Below are 23,389 nucleotides of genomic sequence, written 5' to 3'. Positions count from 1 at the left end.
ATTCTCTCGGAACACTTCTGTGATATTTCGGGGTATATGTGAGGATGATACTTGTCATCTTCTTGCTGTGACTTCCCTATGTCAGCATATTGACATTGTCGAGGATGATTCTTCTTTCAAAATGTACAAACAAGTTTCACATTTTTATTTTTTTAAGCTCTTCCTTTGTAAAGTGACTACACTTATACTAGAATATTAATGCAGTGTTTGATCAAATATTGAATTCAGAGACTTAGCAGGTAAGGATGAGTAACAATGGCATTTTTTGGACAAATGTGTCATTTGTTTTTTATTCTCTGCACATCACAGGTTAACACAAAACAGCCTGAATACAGGCGAAAATTATCTTCACTGACAGTAAGGCATGCAAGGTTTGGGTCCATACTGTTCGGCTTAATTCAGTGCAGGGACCCAATCATTTACTAAATGGAAAATTCCCAAACATAATAATAATTAGGTTATCAACCAGAGAGCTGTCTGACCTGTAAATGTATCAGCAAATGGAAGCTACCCCTCCTAAATTAAATGACGTTTTTCAAAAGCATTTATTTTGATGATTAACAAAATTTGTCATGTTGGATATTTGATTTTCTCTGTGCACACTGAAGATGGCTTTTGTAGTGTTTTGTGTGATGTCACCATGTTGACAGTTGATCGTATGCATAAAATTTTAATGTTAGGAGGAAGTATCCAACACTATATTGTATTAGTTTTTTATTGTTTCATTACCATTTTTACCATGATATATAATTGCATGATGTAAAAACAAACTTATATAATCAAATTTCTATTCTAATATATTTTTCACTATAAAATATTACTATCATTACCCTGATGTTAAAAAAAATATTTTTGTTCCATATGTATCAAGTGTTTGTTTTAATATAGTTGTGAGCTACAGTAAGTTGCTCTTTCTGTACCAACTGGCAAATCATTATTTGCTCCCTTTGGTATTCATTGGAATAATCATCATCATCAAATTATTTTGGCACTTGTAATATATAATTCTATTTAGTAATTCAGTGACCACTTATTAAAAGAATGCGCACTTTCCTTTTACGTGGAATCTCTAATCTTGATAGAACTGTGTCATACTTAGCAAACGCATCCATTTTACCCCAGTGAGTATCAGAGATTGCTATAGAGATTCACATTTCATTCTTTAGATTTCACCACCCTAAAGGCTGTTCATCTTTGTATACAGATTTCACGTGCTTTGCTAGCAGCAAACTATTTGAAATACTGTCAAAGATTAGAAGAACAGTGTGGGATTTGTTATGTTGTCAGTGACACAAATTATGCTTTTAGATTATCTGTTATACAAATAATATTGCAAGGTACAATGGGATAACACTGGGGTCTCTGTGCTAGCCCTACAATAGGAGTAGGCCAGAAGAGATTCCCCAGGTCCATGAACCCATCTACTCTGCACATCTGGATCTGAGGGGTTGGAGACATTATTTCAATTCTCAGGCAGGAAGAGAAGCCAATGGTAGGGGTTAGCTACATAGCAATTCCATGTTCTAGTACTGGATGGGAGGTGGATTTCACCTGTATAACTGCACCCACTCCACCCACACGGAGCCTGAATAATCTAGCTTTGTGAGGATGGGAGAAGTGCATTTCACTGTTTGTGTCTATAAAACAGTTCATCATTAAGTGCTGTTTAAATAAAATGATAAATCATTTTTGGCCTTGTGACTCAGAATAAGCCAGGTTGATCATGATTCTAATAATTCTGGGGTGGAGAGGATATTGTTCAATGGGCTTTTTCAACATCTCAGTTTAATGTTTTTGCAATCTTCAGATATAATAAAAAATTCTTTTTTATATATATACACACACACACACACACACACACACACACACACACACTATATATAGTATTTTATACAAACACTGTGTGTGTGTTTGTGTGTGTATGTAAGTAAAACAAGAATTTATATATTAAAAATATATAAAATATTTGTGTGTGTTTTTATTACAACTGTGGTTTGCAAAACTATGAAATCAAGATGTTTTAAAAAGTCCATAAATGTGTTCATTAAAAACTAAAGTAAAAGTTGTTCTAAACAAGTGATTCAATATGCAGACTGAGACCAGTCATCAGGGGATATAGTGAAAATTTTTAATGACCAGATCTAATTTAATAGAAATTAGGAGAAGGCCATGATAAAGAAATGAAACTAATAATTTTCAGTTGGAACATTTAAAGATCATCAGTTACAAGCACAAAATCAGCAGTATTATTATTTTTATATAGAACTCAATAACATGAAGAGCTTACAATCTAATATATTTTCTTAAGACAAATCTGATCCTACCACTGAAGTTAATGAGAATTTTGAAATCAGGTTGATGGCAGGATGGGGCCCAGAGTGTATATCAAAGTTTTTCTATTGAAGTCAATAACCAAACTCCCAGTATCTTCAGTGATACAGGATAATGCTTAAATAAATAAACATAAGATGCCTGGATCTGAGCTTGCATTACACCAGTTTTACAACAGTGTAACTCAACTGGCTTCAGTGGATGTATTTCTAATTTACACCAGCACAGATGAGACCAGAATCAGGACCCATAATTCCAGATACTTAAAGAAGACATAAGCCTATTGGCCCATCAGAACCCTTAGAATGCTGTTCTGCAGCTGAGTTATACTTGAGCCTTATTTTTCCAGGTAGATTATTTATCTCTCTTCTTCATGCCTGATTTGTAGAAACAGAATTTATTAGACAACCATCTGTCTTTGTGGAATGTTGTTGTCACCAAGACAACTTGACATCTGTTTCCAAATGGTTAATATATACAGTAGAATAATGACACATACTGTGTATCATTTATAAGCCAGTCTGTCACCAGCTTGATGTACATGGAAGTAGTGACTTCCGCTGAAACAAGGGCAACCAGAAATATTGTCTTGTTGTGTCCAGCTGTGTTTCAACAGCTCTTTTACCTCAAGATAACGGAAGACCGGAGTATTCCTTTTTTGAGTGCATACATCGTGCATGCACACCAAGGATCCTTCTACTGCATTAAGCATGCAAACAATCCGCTAATGTTTTGGGGTAAGGGTTGTGTTTAGGATGGAGAAGAATAAGGAACTAGCCACTCTACAGTACTATCCCCTGCAGGCTGCCTGGATTTCTGGGTAAAAAGGTGGCTAGGAGTTAGCACAGCATGCAGCTGTAAGAATGTGCATTGTCTATGGCTGTTCCTGAGGAGCTACAGGAGCACTCTGCTGATGACAGCAGGGCCATGATTGATTCTCAATACCACCATACTTCTAAGAGGAAGAGAGGCCCAGCAGAGTAGCATGGAGGGGCAGGTATCCATTGCAGACAACTCCTACTTCCATGGATCTAGCGCAGGGGTGGGCAAACTTTTTGGCCTGATGGCCACATCTGGGTGGGGAAATTGCATGCAGGGCCATGAATGTAGGGCTGGGGCAGCGGGTTGGGGTGCGGAAAGGAGCGTGCGGTATGGGAGGGGGTGCGGTGTGCAGGAAGGGGCTCAGGGCGAGGGGTTGGGTGCAGGAGGAAGTGCGGAGTGCGGGAGGGGGCTCAGGGCAGGGGTGCAGGAGGGGGCTTAGGGCAGGGAGTTGCCTGCAGGAGGGGTGCAAGGTGCAGGAGGGGGCTCAGGGCAGGGGGTTGGGGAGCAGGAGGGATACAGGGTGCAGGAGGGGGCTCAGAGGAGGAGGGTGTAGGATGTAGCAGGGGACTCGGGGCGGGGTGCAGGAAGGGTTCGGGGGGGGGCTCCAGCCCAGCTTCGCTTACCTGGAGCAGCAGCGGCATGCAGCAGGGCTAAGGTGGGCTCCCTGCCTGCCTGGCTCCACCCACTGCCCTCGCCCGCTGGTACCTGCCCCAAAGCTCCCGTTGGCCACGGTTCCCCGTTCCTGGCCAACGGGAGCTGTGGGGGTGGTGCTTGCAGGCAAGGGCAGCGTGCGGAGCCCTCCCCCTCCGCTCCCCCAGGGGCTGCAGGGACGTGGTGCTGGCTGCTTCTGGGAGCAGCCAGGGGCCCACGGTGCCACAGGGGTGCAAATCCTGCAGGCTGGATCCAAAGCCCTGATGGGCCAGATCTTGCCCACGGGCCATAGTTTGTCCACCCCGATCTAGTGGGTCCCTTCTTCACCAATTCCTAGGATCCCTGGGGTTGAGACACCTCACTCCATGCAAACCCCAGGAGCCTCAGACCACATGCCCTTGAGAAAGGAATGCCTCGCAAGAAACCTTGCAAAGCGAATATCTGTTTTATCCTGCGTCTCTACCACCCTACAGCAAGTTTCTCAGCAGGACAGAGCAGTAAGGCTCAGTGTAATTGTATCAGTGTTGCAGTTTGCATATATATGTACAGTAACCATTGTTCAAAATGTAACGGTTCAGCCATATTTATTTGCCAATAAAATGGAAGTGATTTGCCCCATGTAATGGATACTAACTTTCAAGTTTTTGGGGTAAATTATAGATCAGGAAAGATGGACGTGTGCACTAGAGGGACTGCTGTACTTCTGTTTCTTACAATTTTTCCTCAGGAAAGACTCTGCTGTGTTATTACTACTGTCTTGTTAGACCCTGTTATGACGTGAATCCTGTGCTCCAATGTTTTAAAATGTATTTAAAAAAACACACTGGAGGAATATAAATGCTTTAAATTTTAAAAATGTAAAATATATTTTAATACTTTAAGTGTATAAAGTTGCACTGTGTATATGGGGTTATCACACACATTCAGAAACTGCTATATCTTAATGCTCTAATGGCTTACAAAGACGACTCAGGTTTGCCACGAGCAGTTACAACCAAACGTGGTTTTAACTATATTTGAAAATAGATCCAAATACAAATTACAGTACAAGTCCCAGTGTGGTCAAGACCTGAATTTCAGGGTTTGGCAGATCTTTTTCTAATCAGCTCCAGTGCTGTGGTAGAATGTTGTAACACAGTTTGTATCCATACTTAATATGATCTCATACCATAGGATGATCATATCTGGAAAATGATCTAGCTATTTTCCTTGGAGGTTCGCTTATGACAGGAGTTCTGCTATCCAGGCTGTGCAATTTATAGATGTTTAAATTTTCCAAATCTTTATAATACCAAACCCTGTACCCATCACCTAGCTGAGTAAGAGCATCTGCAGAGGAGACGTAAGGGAGGAATCATTTCTACAGGCCTTCAACTACAAAACTAATTATCTGGGTGTGGGTGTGGATTGAAATCCAATTTGTTTTTACATTTTACAGGTCTCCTTTTTAGACCCTCATGGCTCCACACTGGCTGATTCTTGTTCCCTGGGTTCTTTCTTTTCACAAGAATCCTAGCCTTACGCATGCATTTCTAAAGCACTCATTGCTGCAGTTTATGGGGGCTCTGGACACTTAACTCTGGTGGTGTTTGGTATTATCCAACCAGGAGCCACACTGTGGGGGGGAAAATGGTGATACTCAATTTACTATCTGCACACAATCCCAGAAAGCTTATGGTTTCACCTAAAGTGATCAGCAATAAAATAGTTAACAGTGTTGAATTTCAATTAACATTTCAGATGTTTACCTGCAGGCTCAGGAAGACAGCACCTGATTGATTCATATTTACAAGGTTTCCTTCACAACCCTAAGGCCTTAGAAACATTTTTTAATTAAATGAAGCTTAAATTCTGGAGGAACTGATTATGCCACTAGTAAAATGTTAGTACTGTTCTGAGCTCTATTTACTTTCTTGTACTGCTCCCAGCTCAATGGCATCGGGGTGCTGTTGCCTCCTAACTGAGTCAGTCCCCAGCCTTCTTACACAGCCATGGCTGTTAGTACTGCTACTATGTTCCAAGTACGTGCCTGTTCCAAACCACTCCAAAACCAAGTCAGTACACTATCTAGAATAAAAAACCCACCCCCTTTCTAGGGTGTGGATTTGTTAATAAAGAAATTAAAAGTAAGAGAATATTCCGCTCAAGCCTTCTACCAAGGATTGGCTGCTCTTAGGGTTTCTAATTCAGGACTGCCCAGCCCAGACCCTAACTTCACTGTCTCTAGAGAAATGCTCCCACCTATCTTAGATCTGCCTGGGGTAAGGAGCTACCTGCCTCAGTGACTCAGCAGAACCCACTTATCCCTTTTCCAGCAGGATCAATTTCTGCTAACAAGGTGGGGTGCTTCAGGCACACTGACAGCCCTATTAAACTGTTCTTACATAATATTCACCAGAGTTCATAATTTTTCAGGATTTGTTTTCTTGAATTCTGTTAGCCTTTATAGTCCCCCCCAAAAAAGTATTGTGTAAGTTTATGCCAACCTTAGCAGACATAACTTTTCCTTTTCCAGCATCTGTATGTATGTAGTCACCAGAGAGTTTTCAGGGTGTGTGTGTGTGTGTGTCAGCTAAATCAAAAATCAAAATGCAAAATGTTGTAGTCATGTTGTAGTTATATTTTGTGAATTTGTAACATTCTCTGGTGGAATGAATGGAGAATATGGAGACATAAATACAATATTACTTTATCTCTTTGCCTACATTTTTTCTTTTGACGAATGACTTTCTCTACTCTTCTTGTAATTGTATTACACCACCGAGTATAAGCAAACTCACTACAATGGAAGTTATGCTTAATCCAAAAATGTGATATGGGCTTGCACTCTTTTGTGGCATGTATCATGGTTGTCGGCAAAGTGAGAGGCATATCACACACATGCTTTTTTGTCTCTGATATGAAATTTAGGCTGTCTTAATGCCTTAAGCTAGTGTAGCAGTGTCATGACACAATCTATATGATTTACCACAGCCAAACTGCAAAAACTCGTTCCGCTGCCATGTATGACATATGCTACAATCTTTACTGCGTAATGCTAAATTGCATAACAATTATATGGATGCTATTAATTGACTATAGAATTCAATATTTGCCTATCAGTGTTACCTGATTTTGAAAACATTGATGGGGCACTAGTTTGCTATGTGCACCAAGTAAGTGCAAGTCTCTTATGCCCTTTTGGTATGAAACATTAGAATGCTTGTAATATTATGCTGTCCTAGGCCTCATTCCCATTACATACTATTGACCCATATTTCTGATATTTGACATTTTTGCTAAATACTGTCAGAGATCATCTATCACAGAATATTTTTGAGATTATCTGTGGAACTCTCTTCTTATAACTCAAATGTATAAGGGCTTCAGATAATGACATTTCTTGTTGGGAAGATGATCAATGAATCTCCAGGTAAGACAATTATGAGGGAGCCATTGTGCATTTTGAGACCAAAAACAAAACATCTTTCATTAACAAAGTGGTTAGTCCCTGAACTGTGATTAGATTTTCCTAATGGCCAAATATTATATGTTTCTGTAAGGTGCATCTTCAAACCCTTCCACATCCAGATTCACAGTAAGATCCACTTTTTGTGAAAGAACAAAATGTGATACAGGTTATGTGGTGTTCCTGGTATTCTTAGATCGATGCAGTTTTCAGTTTAAGCCCACTCTTTTCAAAAGAGCATAATCAATTGGAGACCCACCTTCAGAGCCCTGACCTGAAAAGTTCCAGGGACTCATTCCTCCTCGGTCACGGTGTTCAACAGTTGCATGAAGCCACAGGAAGAGCAAGTGACACACAAGTCTGATTTATTAGCGATCCTGCTAATGCTTCTTAGACATCAGTTTCACTAGTCGTGGGGTGAGAGGCAATTTCTCAGACTGCTAGGGCCAAGTCCATGCAAAGCTTTGAATATCGAGACAGAGACTTTGAACTGGACTCTTCATTTAATTGGGAGTCAGCAAAGAGACCAGAGCACTGGAGTTATGTGTGCAGAGTGACCTGTTGTGCTAAACAAATGATCTGCTACCTTTTTGTACCAATGTGAGTGTTTTGGGATGTTTTCGTCTCATTCCTAGATATGAGATGATGTGATCAAACATGAAGGTCATGAATGTGTATATTGCTTTGGCAAGGACTGATGTGATGGGGCCCAATCTTCAAGCAAGTAACAAGTATAAGATGGACTTTTTTTCCTGCCATTGATAATTGGACATTCAAAGCTTTGAGGAGTTCAAAAAGACCCCCAAGGCTGCACAGTGACTTAACAGTCTGAGGGCAAATGCCCTCACTAATGGAAGATGTTCTCTCTTTCTACCAGCATCACCCGACTAATGCCTCGCTGAGCTTTAACAAGCAGCAGTTCCTCCAGGTGCTGCTTATGGCTAGACATTGAGGAAGATGGTAATCATAGAAACGTAGGGCTGTGAGGGATCTCAAGACATCATCTAATCTAACCCCCTCACTCCCTGCCACACACACACACACTGAGGTAGGACCAAGTATACCTAGACCAGTGGTGGGCAACCCGCTGGCTACACACAGCCCGTCAGGATAATCCGCTGGCGGACTGTGAGACAGTTGGTTTACATTGACTGTCCCCAGGCATGGCTCCCCGCAGCTCCCAGTGGCCACGGTTCGCCATTCCCAGCCAATGGGAGCTGTGGGAAGCAGCGCGGGCCATAGGTTGTCCACCATTGACCTAGACCATCCCTGAAAGGTCTTTGTCTAACCTGTTCTGAAAAACCTCCAATGGATGGGGATTCCACAACCTCCCTTGGAAGCCTGTTCCAGTACTTAACTACCATTATAGTTAAGGCTACAATTCTGTCACGGATTTCGTGACAGAAAAAAAAAAAAAAAAGACTTCTTCTGGGGCAGGGCTGGAGCAGCAGCTGGTGGGAATAGCTGACCAGCGGCCAGCCCCGGGATTGGTGGGAATAGCTGGTTGGTGACCAGCCCCGGCGCTGCTGGAGCAGCGGTCCTCTGCCTGCCAGAGCAGTGGCTGAGGTTGGCTCAGCCCCCTTGGGGCTGGAGCAGCAGTAGTCAGCCCCTGCCGCAGGACCAGCAGTGGGGCTGGAACAGCTACAAGCACGGCAGCGCTCTGTTTGTCCCCCCCCAACCCCCCCACCCCCAGGGTATTTTTAGTAAAAGTCAGGGACAGGTTGCAGGCTTCCATTAATTTATGTTTATTGCCTGCGACCTGTCCGTTACTTTCACTAAATATACCTGTGACAGAATTGCTGAAGATAGAGCCGATTACGTCTTGCTTCTTGTCCCACCTTCAGTGGACATAGAGAACAATTGATCGCAGTCTTCTTTAGACAAGTCCTCAACATATTTGAAGGTTATCAGATTCCCCGCACCCCAGATTTTTGTCAAGAATAAACGTGCACAGTTTTTTTTAACCTTTCCTTATAGGTCAAGTTTTCTATACCTGTTATCATTTATGTTGCTCTCCTCTAGGCACTCCAATTTATCCACATAATTCTTCAGGTGTGGTCCCCAAAATGGGACACAGTACTCCAGCAGAGGCATCACCAGTTACAAGTAGCACAGGACAATTATCGCTTGGATTTTACATAGAGTACTAGTGTTAATATACCCCAGAATATTTGCCTTTTTCGTAACTGCATCACATTGTTGGCTCATATTCAATGTGTGATCCACTATAACTCCCAGATCCCTTCTAGTCATAGTACTGCCAAGCCAGTTATTTTGTAGTTGTGCATTTGGGTTTTTTTTACCCCCTAAGTGTACTATTTTGCACTTGTCTTTATTGAATCTCATCTTGTTGATTTCAGACCAATTCTCCAATTTGTCAAGATTGTTTTGATTTCTAATCCTGTCCTCCAAAGTGCCAGCAAGCCCTCCCAGTTTGTCATCATCCACAAATTTTATAAGCATACTCTTCACTCTGTTATTCAGTATTTTCATTTAATGACTTGAATAGTACCAGACCCAGAACAGATCCCTGCAGAACCTTTGTAGATACGCTCTCCCAGTTTGACAGTGAACCATTGATAGCTACTCTTTAAGTATGATCTTTCAACCAGTTGTGCACCCATTTTATAGTAATTTCATCTAGACCTACTTTTCCCTCATTTGCCTTCAAGAATATCATGTGGGATTGTGTCAAAAGGCTTACTAAAATCAACATATATCACATCTACAGCTTCCCCTCCTCCCCCATCCATTAGGTCAGTAACCCTGGAAAGAAATTAGGTTGGTTAGGCATGAGTTCTTGACAAATCCATGTTGGTTATTACTTATCATACCATTATCCTCTAGGTGCTTACAAATTGATTATTAAATAATTTGTTCCAGTATCTTTCCAGGTATTGAAGTTAGCCTGATTGATCTATAGTTTCCTGGGTCCTCTTTGTTCTCCTTTTTAAAGATAGGTTCTATGTTTGCCCTTCTGTGATCCTCTGGACCTCACCCATCTTGGTGCTGTTTATATTTGATGTAAAGTGGATGGAGACTTTAATGTCTCCTGCATACCGCTGGCGTTTCAGCCTGTGTTGTCTCACTGGCTTTCCTAATGTCTTCCTGTATATCTTGAATAATATGAAGATAACAAGCTTGTGGGACTCTGCAGGGGGGCCTGCTGTGGGGGAACAGCTACTCACAATGATCCTCAGGGTTCAATCTGAACAAAAGGCCCTGGTTTTGTGGTGTTTCCCGTGACCTCTGTAGCTGCAGGCAACCAGACTGTTAGATGCTCAACAATATGAAATAGCACAGACGGGACCAGCAGGCTGAGTGTAAATGTAGTTCCCCGGTTTGTGGACAGGAGGAGGTCAACTACCAAAGCAACAATAGATATCTCTGTACTGTGCCCTGTTCTGACACCAAATTGAGTGGGATCTAAGATACTGGTTGCTGAGAGGTTGCTGACTTCTTGATCAGGTTGCTTAAGGGATGCTAGAGACCAGGCAGTAGTTTGGGAGATCACCAGGGTCGAAGAATTGTTTCTCAATACTGTCTGGGCCATTGCCTGTTTTAGTGTGAAAGAGAAATCCCCTGCATCCGTGTCAGTGTTGACAGTCTCTATTAGTAGTGGACCCACAATGGAAGGTGATGAGTTCAGGAAGAAAGGAAGCAATTTGAAGCCTGGAAGGATTCTGCAAAGGTGTAGTTTTGCCACATCTATGACAGAGCAGAGGCTGGATCTCTGCCTCCTAGCTCATTGGCATAGATTTGTAGAAATTTTTTGTATCAGACTTTATTTTCTGCCACTAATGCTCAAGTTTTCTGCCTTGTCCTTACACCCCGCTTCAGCCCCCAGCCATATTTCCAACAAGGGGGGGGGGGAGATTGAGAGAGATCTTGCTTTGATGCTAGAGCATCAATAGATGTATTTAGGGAGTTGTAGTGACTCAGTAATTATTCAACGCTTGATCAGCTATCATTTTTTATAAATTAAGGTTTGGAATTTGGCAAGTCCAAACACTTTTGGTCAGTCCACTGGAGGTAGTTGTTTGTTTGTCTTGCTGTGGAGAGGGTTTTTATTTCGATCTAGAGGAGGATGGGGTCTGACCAGGATTGGGGGGAATCAAATCTGTGTTTCTTATGTGCACACCCTGCCTGAGGGTGTTGCTGACTCTGTGTGGGGAGTCTGAGATTGCTTCTGAGAATCCTATGGTGCAAAGTTATTAGAAGTACCAACTTTTCTATTTGCTGCTCACTTCCTCCCTCTCTTATTTCTTTCCTTTCCCCTTTTCTTTTAACCATTAGTCTGGCCACTCTTCACTTTTCTAGGACCACTATTCCTCCATTTCAGTTGCTCCTTTATTCTCCATTGCTCACTCTTGTCTGCATTCCTACATTTTCTGTCCCAGTCGTTTCTTACTGGTTTTACTTTTTTACTTTTTTCAGGTACTGCTGTTCCATCTGTAATTCAGTCTGTAATTCTCTCCCCTCTCCCTCTTTGATTTCTCTCTCCTCCCTACTCTGCTGCTCTGTCTTCGCTTTCTATAACTGTACCTGCTTTGCTTTTCTCCTCATTCTATATCATTCTCACCTCCTTTTACTCTCTGAATCCTCCTCTCTGACCTGTAACCCCCTCTTCTAATCTTTGTACACCTTCCACTGCTCTCTTTCTATTTCTTTCTACTTGACCAATGCAGATTATTTACCTGTTAAAAAGTTTATAGAAAAGGTGTTTGTTTCTGACTGGTTCTTTGTTTAATGATTTTAATGAATGTTCTTACCTGAGCTTTTATTATTTTTCAGGTTTTAAAAATCAGCTTGGTTGGCCACAGGAAACGTATTTTGGCATCTCTGGGAGACAGGCTTCACGAAGACCCTCCTCAGAAACCACCTAGGTCAATAACCCTCAGGGTAAGTTCCTAGCAAATTTAGTATCTTGTAAAGTCATCAATCGTTTTATAAAAAAAAACAAACCTGAAAGTTAGTGGCTAAGCATATAGAATGAGTTTTATCCCTTTCATTTTTGTTTGCTCTCTGTAGTGCAAGTTTGTGCTTTAGGCATGTCTACACTTACCTCTGGTGTGATCGATCCAGCAGGGGTCGATTTATCATGTCTAGTGAAGACACGATAAGTCAACTGCCGAGTGCTCTCCCGTCGACTCTGGTACTCCACCGGAGCGAGAAGCATACGCAGAGTCGACGGGGGAGCGTCAGCAGTCGACCTACCACAGTGAAGACACTCCGGTAAGTAGCTCTAAGTACGTCGACTTCAGCTACGCTATTTTCGTAGCTGAAGTTGCGTAACTTAGACCGACATAGCTCACCTCCCCCTCCAGTGTAGACCAGGCCTTAGTTACACAGAGCCAACTGAAATCAGTGAGATAAACACGTATAGATATCATGTGTTTCTGGGTATCTAAAGTAACTTGTCTTACTCAGTTTCCATTAATAACCCCACTCCTGCAAGCCTGGTCATGGTGCCTTTTAGGATTTTCCACATTCACTGATTTTTATATTCCTCCCATTGCAATAAATTCACTAGATTTCTAATCCCAGAAATTTTGCTTTCTTGATATCTATTATCCTTATTACGTTATGGTCTGGGGACCCCGTCTTTACTGTGTTGTGTTCAAGGTAGTTCATGCTCATTAGCACCTTTTACTATGACATTTTCATTCAGTTCTTCCCTGTTTGAGTAGATTTGATTTGAGTATTTCCATGGTGACTGCTCCTCTGATTGGAATTTCATTCTGGAATGGATTTCTAGTTGTCGGGCATAATGTGCTCCCTAGTTGTATTTATTGGTGTTAGGTGGAGAAGGTAAAGCTAGAGTGGGAGCTGCTGCTGCCTTTTATAATCTTATTTTAACAGAAAATTATAGATTCTATGACCTCCCTGTTTTTACCCTTTTTAGTCTCAAAAGCTATATACAAATACTTGGATTTAGAAATCTATAACCTGTTTTTTAATATTGTGCTAGCAAAAGTGTCTTTCAGTTCATGATGTCCTGCCCTAGAGGATTGCTCAAATATAGATATTTTTAGTTACATTTTATATCTTGGTTTGCTGTGTGAGTGGTCTCCTGGCACAATGCAAGTGCTAAAATAAAAAAGAAATGGCCAATAGCTGAAAGTAGCACACTCTCACTCAGTGGTTTCGATGCATTGGACTGGAAAACTATTTCTGTAGGTGGGGATGTTTTCTCTTCTGCTGGTGGAAAAGCTTTCACATCCTATGTTACTAGTGGCATTGTACTTCTCAGGGTACAGTGAAAAGTACACTAGATCTCCTCCTCATGTAATCAGGATGAGGAAAAATATTTCACTGCCCAACAGCTAGAATTACTAATGCAGACAGTAACTAAATATTATTCATCACTTTATGTACAGTTGTCTTCACTGGGAGTCCTAAAGGAAAGGACATGAGTTTGGATTAAGATTTTCTACTCCTTCAATAACTGAGGATACTGTACCATAGAAATACTCAAACAAAAACATAGGATAGTGTTTACCTTATAATATGCACTAATGATTTTATTTCAAGCTGAAGAATAGTTTGGATACGGTGAGATGTATTTCTGCTTCTTTAGGAAGATCTGTTTGTGTCTAGCACATTGAAAGAACCGTTTTTTGTGTGAGGATTGTTCCTAAAAGGATGCCAATATAAGTCTTAGGTGGGCTAATCGCCTCATACCACCACTTCAGTTTTTCTAGTTCCTATGGTAGCTTTAAACGTTATATTTTTTTAATGAAGAAAACATTGGTAAATATTAAAGCAAAAGTAACAAAGATATGGTATGAAATGCGGAGATTTATCACTCTTATCTATGACCAGAAACCTTCCATTGGAAGAGCAACCAACGACATTAGACCACCCCAAGCCTCCTTACTTTCCTCCTGGTCTCTCAGCAGCTTGAAATAGGGTGCCTTGATGCGGTCCACAATCTAGTTTGGCTCTGTGGAAAATTGCACCAAGAATCCACTTTAATTACTCCTCTAAAACAATAAAATAAGAGGTAGGTTTTTGTCCCTGCGCCAGAGCAGCCGTTTGCATCTCGGCAGTGTTGTACGGTACCTTAGGCCCATTGTTGTTTAATATTAAATACTTATATTATAGTTATGCTTCATACACACAAACTGTCACATTCCCTGCTCCAAAGAACTTAATCTAAGAAAATTATCTACTGGCACTGTTTCCTGGTGCATGTGATACCAAACTGGGCCATCTGCTCAACACCAGGTCAGAAACCAGACTGTTCCTGATAGTGGGGTTCATCTGTAACTGTATCTCCTGGCCACCCCGGATCTGGACAAGCACTCTTGTCAACCTCAGGCCAACTTTAGGTATCCTTGATTCAAAAGCAGCTTGGGAAGCTAACACTGAAATTTGATGATCACACAGAAGTGGATGCTGGCAAACAGGGGTATGCACATGGAGACGGAAGGTGTGCTGCCCAGTTGTGCAGGTGAGGGCTTCTGGAGAATTTGACCCTACAGCAGAGTCCAGAAAATTGATCAGAGTCCACTTAAGAAGTGTCTAGTGCATTGTGGGAGAGACATGGGAGGAAGAATTGATCCAGTGCCGTTGCCATGCTAGTGCTTGCAGTCCCTACTAGTACAGCACCCGTGCAGATTGACAAGGTGATAGAGAGCATGCTGTTAGCTTTCCTAGTAGCAAGTGGAACTTTGCTGGTAATATGAACACCCGGGCACTAATGTTTGCAATTCTGTGTTTGGATGTGTGGTGTGTTGTTGGATGTACAACTCCCAAACTACTCCAGTGTAGACAAGGCCACAATGTCGTGCATCTGTTACACACAAACAGTTTAGCTAGATACTCATACACTGATGTTTTCTGGAGCTTTTGAAGTTGTAATCTGTGTTCTGTTTCTCTCTAATATCCCCATATAAAACTGTATTCCGTAGGGCCATTACAATTGTAAGTAAAGTATGAATCTTACATCTCTGCACACTTATTTTCTCTCCCAGCAAAGGGAGACATTACTGGAGTACAAACCACCTTGCTGCTCCAAAGTGATGGCATATTGCCCCTTACAAATAGTTCAGGCATCAATCATGCCTTTACCTGGACCATGACAAGGGCTGGCGTGTAGCTGCATCTTCCCAGCAGCAGCTCTGGGAGAGGACTTGACTCAGAGTTGGGAAATGGGGACATAATTTTCTACTAGCCTATACCAGTAGCAGATTTCTTCCCTTCCGCGCTGCCCATTCTCCACCCACCTCCATCAACTTCCACCTACACAGGAGGAATAGTGTCTCCATGGAGCCTGCTCACAAACCGGCGATGTGGGGAGGCCATGAGGAAAATAAGGGTGCATTACTGCCCTCTACAAGTTGTGTAGGGCACGTCACATTCTAATACAATATAGCATTCACTCATCATAAATTCTTTCTTCAGGAAATGCTCCTAAATTTTGTACTGACAATCGTTCAAATATAGTTTTAAAGAGGTTGCTTGTAGACATAAAAATGGTATTCTACCATGCTACATTTTCCATTTCTATCTAGGAACCCAGCGGTAACCATACTCCTCCTCAGTTGTCTCCCTCACTTAGCCAAAGCACTTACACTACTGGTGGCTCCCTAGACGTTCCTCACATTATCATGCAGGGGGATGCAAGGAGAAGAAGAAATGAAAACTATTTTGAAGATATTCCCCGGTCAAAACTGGAGAGGCAGATGGCACAGGTAAGGTTAAAAAAGCTGTCCTCATGCTGTTGATCAAAGAATTATATCTAGTCATTGCTGCATATTCAGATATTGGGGCCAGATCCAAATCAGCAAATGCAGTATCCATTTTTGTTTTTTTTTAGTTTCAGAGCAGTGTATGCCAGGTTTCTGAATCCTAAACTAGATTAGTTTTTGCACATAGATATATATATAATATTTTCAAAAGTGTGTGCGTGTATTTCATTTTATACAGATTTTTAAATATATGTAGATGCCCCTAAATACAGGTAAATGCCTATGTGCATTTGAAAATCCCATTAGGTGCCTATTTGCATCTTTAGGCATCTAAATACCCTTAAAAAATGAAGCTCACAGTCCTGCAAAGAATTAATCTTATGAATGAGTCTTTTGTAGGTTCAGGACCTACATTTTTAAACTCATAATATTGAACCTTTTTTTTAAAGAGAGAAATACATAGTAGTAAGGAAAACAAGTGGCACCTTAAAGAGTCCAGTTGCACCTTAACACGGCTACCCCCTGATACTTGACAGTAGTAAGGAAAGAAATTCTGGAAAACAACTTCACTTATAGAGAAATAAGTGAGAATAGGACATAGAAAAAGATCTAGGCCCTAATCTGGGCAGATCCCTGTAAAATGGATCCACACTCTTCTGTCTGAAGAAGGGCACCAGGGAGGCATTAGTTATTAGTGAGGATTGTTTATACTTCCTTCCAGGAGGCTAAGATATTGACTAGCCTTAAACAAGTAATTGCTAGGCCCTTGCTCAAGAAATCATCACTTGATGTTAAAGGCATCCCTGTCCTATTTAAAAGTTTCCCTTCATGGGGAAACTTATTGCAGATTTTCTGATAGCAGCCCAGGTGCTGCTGACATGCCTGTGGGATCTGGCAGAGCTGAATAGGGTTGTTCTTTGCTGACTCTATCCCATCCTTGTTGATGGGTCTTAGAGCAGAGTTTAGGAGTAGCTCCTGCTCTCTGAGAGTCCTCTTATAAGCGGTTCCTTGTGGTTCCATTCTATTGCCCTGCCTGTTCTATACAGACAGATGTACAAGCTCCTGAGAGGAAACTCCATTTTAGGCTGTGTTTTCATCAGTATCAGAAGACATTAGTTTCACCTCTCCTTTTCATGAAAAGGTGCCAATTCCTAGCCCTGGCTGAGAGAGCGACCCAGGTAAAAATGAACTGGCAGAACCTCACTATAGAAAAGACAAACATGATACAGGTTTGATGGAAAACTAATGAGGGCTGTGACTGCTTCCTGTACTGAGTGTCCCTGCCCTTTTCTAAGGAAGTTTGTAATCTTGAGGTTTATTTGGACATACTTAAAAGGATTGTAATTTATTTATATAATGACTTATGTGCCCATCACCGTAGCACTAAATGCATCCCGACATTAAATCAAACTGTCCACAAAAGACAGCATAAACCAGCCCCCTTCCCTGTACTCCTTCAACTAACCAGAAATAATGTACTGATGATTTTAAATCAAGCATATGCTTGACCAAAAAGATATGTCTTGTACCACTCTAAAGGTCAATAAAGTTAAGCTATCAGCAAAAGTGCCTCAGGATGATCTCTGCTGCTCTTTGTGCATAGGGAGAAAGATACCATGTCCTAAATCATGTAATGCTTTGCAGTGTAGATCAAAAATAAAACTTGGAATTGCACCCAAAAACAGATGGGAAGCCAGTGCAGTTCATGGAGCACATTTGTAACATGAACAGTTCACTTCACTAAGCAGGCAGGCTGCTACATTCTGCTCTGTGTGAAGCTTCCAAGTAGTCTTCAAGCATAGCCCAAAGTAGAGCGTATTTCAGTAGTTCAACCTTAAAGTGGCAAAGACTGTGCAAATAATTGTGTTACGGTCTACATCATAGAGAAAAGGCTGCAACCTCTTTGTTAAATGCGTGTAGAGAAAAAGCAATTAAAAATGTAAATGAAAAATGAAACCCATCTGCTACCTGGGAATCCAAGAGCAGTTGATGAATTCCATTTGTTAAGGCAAACATTTCTAGGAAAGTGAAATTAGATTTTTTTTTTCCAAGAAAAACTTGGCTGTTGTATAATTTTATCCTACTGAATTAGGACTCTCATTCTAATCCAGAAACTGGGGAAAGTTGCCCGGTGTGCAAGCTTGCTTTCAAACATAAACCTGCTAGGCTTTCACTGTGAGGGGAAGTTTAACTGAAGTCCACGTGGAGGGGAAGGGGATGACCCATTTATCCCTGTACCTACTTAACAACTTTACCTACTGTAAAAATACTTCTTTGAAGGTCACAAAACTTGGATGTCTGAATATGAAATATCTCATTATTTATGGTTGAATAGACTGATTTGTGCATGTTTTATCACTTGGTTCACACTCCCCTCTTCCTCTTTCAGTCTCTAATGTTTTGGGGGGGGTTAAATACCATTTTAGCAGCCCAGCCTGCCTCCCTTTCGCTTTCCTCTCTTCCTGTCTTAATGTCCTGACCCTCCAGCAAGGTCTGAAACATCCCTTCCTCAGATACATAGGGACTTTTCAGGAAAAAATACATTTGCTTTTCTGGAAAGGCCATTAGATGTGCCTCCCATCCAAAGAGAGAAGAGGGCATTCAGTACCTCTTCTGCTTCAATGCATTTGAAAAACCACTTAAGTGTTGTTTTTTTCCTGGGAGTTGGTACCCAGTGAATGTCCTTCTGTCCCTTCTCTCTCATTTTCTCAGTGAAAAACTAGGACTAGTCATCCTTCAGGATTCCTTCAGATACCAAATGAAATCACAGCTTAGAGTGGTGGCTGTGTTAGCATCTGAACTCAAATCTGCTTGGATTCTCTGCTAGCTCTGCATTCGGTTCTGTGGTACTGGTGTATGCAGAACTCCTGTTGACTTCAATGGGAATATAAATGACTCCATGTGGTGATCATTCTCAGTTTGTCCACATCATGCTTTTAAGAGGTTAAACTGGGCTTTGCTCAGCCAATCTGGTCTCAAAATAGACATATTAATTGAGTTTTTTTCTCATCATCTTGCACGTGCCTCAAATGCTTTGCTGAAATGAACTTTATCTAGAAACATAAATTCTAAATTTATGGAAGGGACCTTCTGGGTCATCAAGTCCGGTCTCCTGCTATCATAGGCAAATCCATTATGTAAGCCATTCATAAATTTACTAAGATCAGTTTTAAAACTGGTTAGTCTGTTGTCCCTGAAGCTCCTAATGAAAGGCTGTTCCAGATCTTTAATCTCTCCCAAAAATTCCTCTTGAAAGTAAAGCATTCAGTTTGATCCTAAGCATGGATATGCTGCGCTCTGTTGTATCTAGCATTCTCTTCTGATCCAAACATTTGTAGGTTCCTTTGGTTTGTGCCAGACTGACTTCTTTGCAAGCAGTTATTGAAAGCATCCTGCCCCCAGCTAGAGTACTTCTCACAAACAAGTCCTTTTTTATTCTACCACATGTTAATGGGGCTAGTTTGCATATTTCCTTTTTTCCCTTAACCCTTTCTCTGCCAGGTTCCATTCAAGGGATATACACTCCATCGTAGAGAGATTCATGTACATGAGGACGGCAGAATCAAGTCCTCAGTGCTGTAATTTTGGAGGGTTTTTTAGATTCATTTTTCATCACATATTTAATGGGCACATTTTAGCTTACATTGAAGAGAGGCTACTGGATGAATGACAGTTTACAGATTTATAGCTTACTAAAAAGAGTGCATGGCTCTGTCACATTGTTCACTTTAGCGCTTTTCTCAACTTTATTTGATTTTGTAACTTTCTGGTAAGTCTATTTTGAGCCTTAATTTAAAATCCAAAGAAAATATTTTAAAAGAATCAATGCACTCTAGTTGTTCTGTCATTTATATGACACATATTTTCACTATATGCTATGTATTAATCATCAAGCATGCTAATTATTGCATTAGATATCAACCCTCCTGCTTTTGTTCAAGCCATTTAATACTTTAGAGGACAAAAGATTTATGTCATTCTTCTAAATCATACTCAGATCTTATTTCTAAATAACTATAACTTATTTGCTTGATTGAGACAAGATTGGATTAAATTAGTTTAACACAGGTGAACCTGCCACTACAGGAGGTCAAACGAGATGATCATAGTACTTACTTTCTGGTCATTTTGTAGTACAGAGAGTAAAAAAGAGTAATGCAGAGATTTTCAAAGGAGCCTAACCAATTTAGAAACCCAAATCCTATTGAATTTCCTTCTAAAACCCAGCCAAAATATAAAATCTTGGAAGTCCTAGAGATTTCCAAAATGTAACACAGATGATTGTGAAAAGGACTTTGTGAAACCTATCAAGATAAGACTGACTAGCCTTTGTATCATTGGTATTGGAGGCAGAGGATGATTTAGTGCTGAGCCTGCAAGTTATAGATGAACGTGATCAAATCAGCATATTCAGTGTAGCTCCAGTTACACTCTAGAGTACTAAACCTTGAAATTGGAATGGAAATCACTGATTCATTTGTTTGGGAAATTAATGAAATGATTTCTGAAGGTCAGCAAAAGGCAGCTTGTCACAGGCAAATGAACTCTTTTCAGAGGAGAATATTAATCTGTGTGCTCAAAGTGTCGATTTAGAAAATCAGGCTAGATATGTAACTTGAAGATCCTTAGTTTGCCATAGGGGTCAAATAAGCCTAACTGGGGTGATGTAAGGCTAAATGAGGCTCAGATTCATCCAAATGTCAGGCCCTTCTTCCTGCCTTCTCCAGTATGAGTGGGAAAAAGTTCCGCAGCTCCAAAATGTCGCAGCCACTTAGCAGCACTCGGCTCTGTTTGTTTGCCTTCTCTCTGACAGCTGGAGCCAAGCACCAATCAGTTTGCTGAGCATTACAGGAGATCATAGTGATGGAAGCTGCTGCTTCTGAAGTGTAGTTGGCAAGTCTTTGGAGTCCAGTGCCTTCTCCAGTGGGGCAAACATCATGGTGCACTTACCATCAATCCTAACTGATAAACTTTATAGAAACATCGTTTTTCCAGGGCAAAGACTAAGGGCCAGCTGAAAAGCTCATTGATGACAATGGAAAGAGTCCTCTTGAAGTTAGTGAGGTTAAGATCAGGCTCTAAAACCTCTAGAAGATCCGACATTTGTGGCAGGGTGTCAAAAGGAAGCCTGGTTAAGTGCCTTAAGAAAAGCTACCGACTAAAGATTCTACAGACAACAAAGAAACTCTAACACCTAGAGTAAAAATGCATCAAAGATTGCAAGATCAGGACATTGTTGTTACTTCATTATTTTGGCCTTTGTTTATTATAATACTGTTGTAATGGGAAGAAAGACATTCTTTCATATCCCAAAAGGGTGGGGAAAAATTTGAGTTCACATGTTCTTGATCTAGGAAATTCACTGAAGAAGGCACCAAGGGCTGAACCCTATGTCCACTCCATTTTTAAGCCTTTCTGGGTTCTTTGTTTTCATTATTTGATTTGATGTTCTATTCTAGAACTTAGGGGCTAAGTAACGTAAGAGGATAATAGTTTGAGTGTGCATTTGAAGTAAAGTCATTCCTATGAGTGTGGTGCTACCGTGGAATGTGAAGTTTTGGTAGATCTGTAATTGATTGAAGGATTAGGACTACCACACAGGAGCCTATACCATAAGTAGAACTATACCTACTAGCAGCAACTAAATATTATCATCAGTTAAGTAAAAGTGTAATAAAAGCTAGAGTGAGAGATACAGGTTTCTATGAAAAGACCTGAGGGAGAATTTTTCAGCTCTTTATACCTTGAACTTCTACACTGTCTTCCAAGAGTTTTACGAATATTAATTTATCTTCACAATGTCCTTGAGGCTACCCTGGGTAAATATCATGTCCTCCAATTTACTCCTAGGAAAACTGATGCACAGAGAGATTGTGATGTGGCCAGGGTTACACAGCAAGTCTGTGGCAGAGTCATTAATAGAACCCAAACCTCCTGAGACCCAGTCGTGGGTTTTAACCATGAGTCTGTAATTTTTGTTCGTTCATCTGTATTGTGTATTTCTTTTTTTCTTTACCCCCACTCTCACCTCTGGAGGGATTTAAAGATTATGGAGGAAATTAAGGATTGAATGTCTAACGGAGGAGACCAATGTGCAAGGTGATCATCTGCAAGAAGCAGTGGATTAAAGTGAGAATAATGTGTTTTATCAACAGTTGAAATTGTTGATGAAATATATTATGGCAAAGAGTACTTTACTATTGCAGTGGATTTAAGAAATGGTAAGGATGAGGCCAGTGTGGATGAAAATCTTTTGTTCTGCTTTTGGTTGAGAGTTTGACTTCTGTTTCAAAATGCAACCCACCAATGGAAAATATAAATGTTGAAGAACACAAAACAGACGTAATGTAAGAAAACCCCAATAAGAACCTAATGAAATGTTTAAAGTTTCACCTTTTTAAAATGTATTATATTTTTAAATACTGAAAGATTGCTGAACTGTGAAGAACTTGAATTTACAGGAGAGGAAAAATGACTATATAAGATTTTTGACTGAATGATAAATATGTTGCTGAAAGAATGTTGTCTTTTTGTATACTGTTTGATCTGACTATCACAACCGCAAAATTTCACCAAACTCACTTCTATGAAGCTCTAAATATCACCTCCTAGTATACTGAATATGGCTAAGTAAACTATAAAAAAAGGAATTAAGAACTAACTCAGTAATTTCAAATTGAAAAATCTTAATATTTTAAAAAATGTGACACACTTTTGCTTTTTGAAATAATGCAGTGGGATGCAGATTAGATCTGCACACTGCTTCAGCATACAGAGTCCAAGAAGAATGTGCAGCTTTAATAGTTGGTGTTAATGGCGCAATTAATGCCACAAATGCTAAACCAAGATGGGGACATATGTGATAATTACTCATTTACAGGTTTTCTCACTTATACAAGCATTATTTTTGTAAGGGTGATCTGGAAGATCCAGGGAGAGTGGCAGTTCCTCTTGACAAAGTAACTCAGATCTAATAAAATAAAAAATGCAGAGTCCAGAGCTCCAATATCCAAATCTTTTAGCTCCCAGAGAAGACTACGGCCCTCCAGTGAAGCTATAGGTGCTTTTTTGAAAAGCAGTCCATATATTGTAGCTGCCTAAATATGGATAATTGGTGCTTGACTGTAGGCAACCAAATTTTAATATTATGTCCTCTGATCTTAAATATTGGTTGTTAGTTCAGAATTTTGTGTCACATTGGCTGCCAATCTCCACCTAAAATCATCACCTGCACAGAAAGTCAGGGTAGCTACGGTGAAATGTCTTCAGTCCCGAGATTATGAAGATTTCGTTTGTTAAATTCATCAAGATGTTGACAGTCTGTTTTTTCCTTGTATATAGTATTAGCATTGAGATGCATACACACAGGAAGCCCAGCATGACAATCTCCAGAGATGTCCAGTCAGGGAATAACTGGCAGATGCAAAGATAACAGGCAGGG

General features: G+C 40.7%; 1 protein-coding gene across 7 annotated transcripts in view; it reads left to right on the top strand.

Moving 5' to 3' along the window:
• The window catches only part of ANKS1B (ankyrin repeat and sterile alpha motif domain containing 1B), a 764,239-nt gene that overhangs the window by 673,757 nt on the left and 67,093 nt on the right, over positions 1 to 23,389 (top strand). For all 7 annotated transcript variants that reach the window (XM_044981810.1, XM_044981801.1, XM_044981818.1 and 4 more), the window contains 2 exons: positions 12,047 to 12,154; positions 15,772 to 15,951. In XM_044981810.1, coding sequence (XP_044837745.1) covers positions 12,047 to 12,154; positions 15,772 to 15,951 — 288 coding nt within the window. The remainder of the gene's footprint in view (positions 1 to 12,046; positions 12,155 to 15,771; positions 15,952 to 23,389) is intronic.

This window comes from Mauremys mutica, chromosome 1 (assembly GCF_020497125.1).
Source record: "Mauremys mutica isolate MM-2020 ecotype Southern chromosome 1, ASM2049712v1, whole genome shotgun sequence".
NCBI lineage: Eukaryota > Metazoa > Chordata > Testudines > Geoemydidae > Mauremys > Mauremys mutica.
The sequence above is the reverse complement of the archived record's forward strand: the minus strand, read 5'-3'. Positions and strand labels throughout refer to the sequence as shown.